The 6,000-nt window shown below is 35.4% G+C and overlaps 1 protein-coding gene across 5 annotated transcripts in view; it reads left to right on the forward strand.

The window, feature by feature from the left end:
* Nucleotides 1-2,887, forward strand: part of LOC136824778 (clathrin heavy chain linker domain-containing protein 1-like) — a 36,683-nt gene extending 33,796 nt beyond the window's left edge. For 3 of the 5 annotated variants that reach the window (XM_067080749.1, XM_067080752.1, XM_067080751.1), the window contains exons 20-24: nt 797-885; nt 1,059-1,115; nt 1,964-2,022; nt 2,175-2,235; nt 2,702-2,887. In XM_067080749.1, the coding sequence (XP_066936850.1) occupies nt 797-885; nt 1,059-1,115; nt 1,964-2,022; nt 2,175-2,235; nt 2,702-2,779 (344 nt within the window). In that variant the 3' untranslated portion in view covers nt 2,780-2,887. Of the gene's footprint in view, nt 1-796; nt 886-1,058; nt 1,116-1,963; nt 2,023-2,174; nt 2,236-2,701 lie in introns of those variants that run through there. The other 2 variants (XR_010849168.1, XM_067080753.1) reach the window with 2 other exon arrangements.
* Nucleotides 2,888-6,000: the final 3,113 nt, after the last annotated feature.

Below are 6,000 nucleotides of genomic sequence, written 5' to 3' on the forward strand. Positions count from 1 at the left end.
AAGCCAAGTCGAGCCTGACCAAGGGGCAGACACTTGCTCATTAAAATACCATGTACGTATTTAAAAAGGAAAATACTATACTATACGTGAAGTAATGTTCCAAGTTTTGTCAATCAATTCACCGATTCATTTGAAACTTAGCAAAATATTTCAAGATAGGTCGAGGAAAAAGTATCTTTGAGAAATGATTTTATAATTTTTGGGGTTCACCTGGGAAACAGGGAAAATAGTGCACTGAATCTTGACCCTGTAGGTCTGGGACGAACAACTCTTAATCAAGTAAGAACTTCATATTATGATGGACCTCTATATATCAGAAAAATTTCACACTGACGGTATTCTGTATGGTGTTCAACCACCGCTTTAACGAAAAAATTTCCAATTTTAATGTAATTTTGATCCGGTGATTGTTTTAAGTCAGAATTATAACCTTCCGGAGAAAATTATTGAAAAGCAGAGTGGAAACTATTTCTGATAACATTTTTGTGAAAATTGCTGGCATATTGAAAAATGGTCAAACGATACGGAATCATCATTATAATCAGATTTTTACTGCGCTATGTATTAGTGAGTCCTTCGGTACTCATGTTTAGTTTAGTTAGGCTACCCTTATTCAGGGATTCTTATATCATGTCTACGGGGTATTTTATGTTATTCGTTCATATTGCAAAACAAAATTCAGTTAGCAACGTTTCTAAATAACTCAAATCAGTCTTTGTAGACCAAGCAAGGTAATATTCTTCTAAAAATGATTTCTTACCAGGATTCTAACCACAACATTTCTAACTATATTTAGACTACGCTCGAATGCTTGAAGAGAAATCGACGTGCGAAAGACTGTCAACGATTTTAGTAAAACAATTGAGCGCACCCCAATGTCGCCAGGTAGGTCTATGCCTTTTTTACTGCAAATAAACTCGTCCTTTTTTGAGGGTAGGTTTTTCTCTATGAATTAGAAATATCTTGAATCATTTGCATTCTCCAAGTGTAAAAATATCTGTTGAAGTAGAACATTTTTTTTCTTCTTCACTTCTTCCTGATTTCTTCTTAACATTTAGATAATAGCTGCATTGGTATGCTCATCTAGCCATGAAAATGCAGTCATTCTGGCAAAGGTTCACTTATTTCTTTTCATCCTAAGTCCCGGGGGGGGGGGCATTGGGTTTGCGGACTGACGGTATGTGCGGGCCAAAAATTGGCTTTTAAAATTGCACCCTTACAGTGCATCAAAAATCAGTGAAAATCATACCCTTAGAGTGCATTTTCCCCCAAATTTTCGATCCCTTTCGTGCAAAAAATGGTCAAAATTCTAGTATTTTTGGTCAAAATATCTAGGTTTTTCAAGAATTTTCTGGAATGTTCTGAAATTTCTACCCTTACAGTGCATCTCTAGTTTTTCCGACCCTTACAGTGCATTTTAAACATGTTGGAAAAGGTACCCTTAGGACCCGCACATACCCGTCGGTCCTTTTGCCCAGCTGCCCCCCCCCCGGGTCCTAAGTATCAAGTTTACTTACAAAAATCCGTGTTTTCAAAAACTCAAAACAAATTAAGTTTGATGCTTTTTCATACTCGTATTACTTTAAGTCCGATGGCTTTTTGCCTTAAAAAAATAGTTGTGGCACAGGGGGTTTTATTATGGATCCAAGATCGACCAAAAAAGGCTTAATTTCGATTTGAGAAGTTTTGGATCCTTTTTTGGGTCATTCTATGATGACGTCGATTTTCAGTACAAACAAGATTTTCAAAAAGTTTTCAAAAATAGATTCCCACTGTTTATCTGAAAGATCATTAAAAGTAATGTAGAGAAAGTAAAGTAGATAACGAAATACCGTACCAACTCTCTTTGATTTATTTCAAGGTTAGGGCTTTTCTACCAGACTTTTTGGTTACGCTCTCAAGATCATTGCCATTGTCGTCTTCAGCTTCGACAACATGGTATATTATACTCTATTATTTGTAGAGATTGACAGAGAAAGATACGGTTGTCTTCCACTACAAAGATTTTGTTCTCTGGCAAGGGTAAGTTTAACCATGTGAAAAATTTTCTTTGACAGGTAATTTTTATTAAAGTTACTTGTTATTAAATACACAGTAAAAGGAATTATTTTAAGCCCTCCAATCACTAATAAAAATATAAGTAAGGATAATAAGAAACTAAGAATTTTTTACAGACCAATATCGATTGCAGAATCATTTATCAAATTGTGCAATAAAGAAGGACTGCACGAACTGGTGAGTTATTTCGTTTTGATCCTCCGTTCAGAGTTTCATTAGGTAGTAAAAATTACACACACTTGTTTATGGCTATTAATGGCCGAAAGGGTCGATATTGAATTGAGTTTTGGATCTCATTATTCGGACTTTGGACTTGTTCGGACAATTTTCGAACTTTCGGATATTTGAAAAAAGAAGATTGAAAATCTGTTTTATTCATGTTGGTTTTCCATTGCTAATCATATTTCTCAAATTTTTTCGTTATTTGTTATTTTGGTGTTTTCTTTTAAAATGGCGACCTACCAAGTGCTCCATAGTCTATTTCACTGGACTCGGCGTCATCAAAAATTATCAAGAACGTGTTCAGCCAGAAAATTATCAAGAACGTGTTCAGCCAGAAAGAACTCTAGTCTACTTTTCATCTAAACAACGGTAGCTGAAAAGTTGATAATAGAATTTCCATAATAGGTAGTTTTTTTTTTAGAATGAATCGTTCCTTGCTTCGTGTATGGTGTGGTGTAGTTTGTTTCACAGTCAATTTGCTTTGACGTATTCATGGTAATGTCTTTCAGTGCAGCGATGTTTATTTAACGTTTTGTTTTTTGTAGAAAATTTTGATTACTATAGATATAATCAAGAATAATATACAACACTATGCAACAGAATAAAACTTCTCATTCGATTGCATTCTTCAAATTGGCCGTCGGTAAAATCTCAAATGCGATGCAGTTTGATACAGTTAAATAAAATTTGCGGTCCCTAAATTTCAAAACACTGCTCTTATCTCTAGTAGGACTACTAGGACCTCTTGAGAGAAAAAATAATAATATAAAAACAAGACGACTTGAAGTCGAAAATGTCGCCTAATATTTAAACTGCATGGGAAAAACAAGAAGTAGAGATGGAAGCTAATTAGACTGGAGTCGTTTATAATGCATGTAATACAGTAGTATAGGCGTGATATGATGATACGATTATTGTTACGGGATTTAGTTTGTATAAACGACTAAAAGAATCCGGTGTTCCGGTCTTATAGAATCCCCGGCTAGCTACGCAGAAACTTGCGTAGCAAGAAAAAAAATTATCAAGCAACAAAAAACTCTCAAAACAAAATCAACTCAAATGAAACATTTTTAACACACAAATCCACACACATTTGTTTTTCAAGAATTTCTTTTTCATGGCCCCCGTCACCGGGGGGGCCAGGGGGGCCATGGCCCCCCCAATATTTTGCAAAGTATTTTTTTTTTACTTTGAAAAAAATCTTATATATACCGTTTAGAGGGGTGAAATAAGTCAAAAAGTCGAAAATTTTCTTCATCGCCCAACCATGGTGGGCGACATATTTTTTTGGCCCCCTCAATTCGATGCGCACGCCGGGGGCCATGTTTTTAGCGGGCAAAAGTTTATAATTGTAATATTGACACTTTTCTTTTGTTTAGAGTTAGTGTACAAAGGTTTCTAGACGACTAAAATTGTTCCCTCCATTACTTTTTGCTTTATTTCTACTATGTCTGAATTAGTCGTCTAGCTTGCTAGACTAGAAGCTAATCTGAAATCTACTTTACATCTAGCCTTAAAAGGAACACAATATGTATCTATTATATCTCACTTTAAAGAAATGCAATCCATACACTTTTTCTTTTATAAGAACAATTTTATAAGAACAACGAGGATCAAAATTGCTAAAAAATAAGACCAATTTAAGAACAACGGGATACCTGAAATTATTCAATTTCAAGCAATTTAGGGGTCAAAGTAGTAAAAATTGGGTACCTCAATTACACCCTGTAAATAAAAACAGAATAAGAAGAATTTGAGGCTAAAAGTAAAAGTGTCAAAAAATAAGAACATCCGAGCCTCAGCTAGATTTTTCTGGTTTCTTATGAAAAGTGTATACAAATTCAATAAGATCAATCAAATTGGTTGATCCTCCTGAATGAGTTCAATAAAAATTTCAAGCACAGAAGCGACTTCATTTTATTTTCATAAAATCAAAATTTATTTAAGACGTTTCGGTGTCATCCGACCACCATCATCAGTTTAAAAACATTGAAATGAAAATTCAATAAGATTTGCATGGGTGATTGCATAAGCAGATATTCAATGGGTAAATGTTGGTTATTGAGATTTATGAACCCGAGGTGATGTAATCACCATCATCACCGAAATCTTCAAAAAAGCACAAAAAATACATAAAATATTTTAAATTTGCTAAGTAGGGTGGGAAGTTGGAATTTCAGGGCAATTTTTAAAGATTTTAATTTTCTTTTTGCATAAGAATGTCTTCCCTTAAAGCTAAAACTTTTTTACTGCTGTTGCTTGCACATTCTCATTTCCGCACTATGATTCTTGTTATACTTTCCCAGAACTTTTCCGCAAATTTTCCTGGGATATCTGGTATGAGATTGGGAAGGGTTCATTTCTAGAGGTTTGGGGTTGGAATAAGAATGTCCTGGGTTAGTCTATACAATAGACAGATCCAGGCTTTTAGGCCTTACTCTTGGTCTATAGGTACTGCTATAGGCGGCCACTAGTGACCCCCACCGGGAATTGCTTATTAATAGGTTTAAGCATAATAGACAACACTCACTAAAGATGTTTATCAATAGAGATTTTAAATAAAAGAATGTTTAAAACACAGCTGATTGGCTTAGGTTTCGAAACTCTCTATTGTTTCATTAAAACATCAGTGCGCATGCGATTTATCTGGAGAATTTCAATATTCGAAACAGAGTAGGAGTTTTACGCTCGAAACGAAGGAAGATATGACGTAGCCTAGTCCTGGGTGGAAAATTAATTAGCGGGGGCGGGGGACGGCTATTAGGTACCCGAGAGTAAGTTATTCCAAGAAACGAAATTGTGACGGGATATCGCCGGATTTATATCAATTTTGAAATACAGGCGGCAACGAAGCCCGCTTCAAAGACACATGAAAGATATACGTCCAGTCGTTTATATGTTCATGGGTGCATTTACTAACTACACATCGCTCGCCCTCGCTTCAGTTTGAAGCCCCGAAGGGGCTAGAGACAGGGTTGCCAAGTTCAAAATTCCAGACTTTTAGTCTAAAGAGCAATGTTTTTCCAGATTTTTTACCTGAAAATATCAGAGAATTTCCAGATATTTTGACAAAAAACCTAATATTTTCCAGACATTTTATCCATTAGGAAGGTTTTCAGTCTTTCCTTAACGTCATTTGAAAGGCCAGATTGAGGAATACAACGTAATGAGAAATTTAAGAATGAACACGATTTAAAGATTTGGTTGCGAGCGTAACGAGCAGAAATTTTTAGGAATTTCAAATGCCAGGGTAAAAGTTTCCTATTACCGGAAAGTTTACTAGGCTTCATTCAGGACTATTTCCTTCAAATTCTATTCTTTTCCAGACATGTATGCCAATTCCAGACTTTTCCAGACTTTAACCTAATTCCAGACATTTCTGGCAGACGTGGCAACCCTGTAGAGAAGAATCTTCAAGAAGTTTTCGTCAAAAGTTAGAAAATTTCATTTCTTCGGGGAGTTCAAAGCAAAATAGTGCCAGGTGTGTAAAATCTCTCCCCGGGTACAAATAGGGTTAAGGGTTGGTACAGGAAAAGATCCCTCCCTTATTCTTAACAACCACAAAAATCGTAATATGGATAGGGTCAATATAAAATTTTGCAACTCGTTTCATTTATTTTACTTTCACTAACGAAAACTTCAAGTCATTTGCACTTGCAGAACTCGAGATACGCAGCTCAAACCACCGAAAAAGACAACACATGATATTTATACCAGTAC

Source organism: Clytia hemisphaerica, unplaced genomic scaffold (assembly GCF_902728285.1).
Source record: "Clytia hemisphaerica strain Z4C2 unplaced genomic scaffold, Clytia hemisphaerica genome assembly, whole genome shotgun sequence".
In the NCBI taxonomy this organism is placed as follows: Eukaryota; Metazoa; Cnidaria; class Hydrozoa; order Leptothecata; family Clytiidae; genus Clytia; species Clytia hemisphaerica.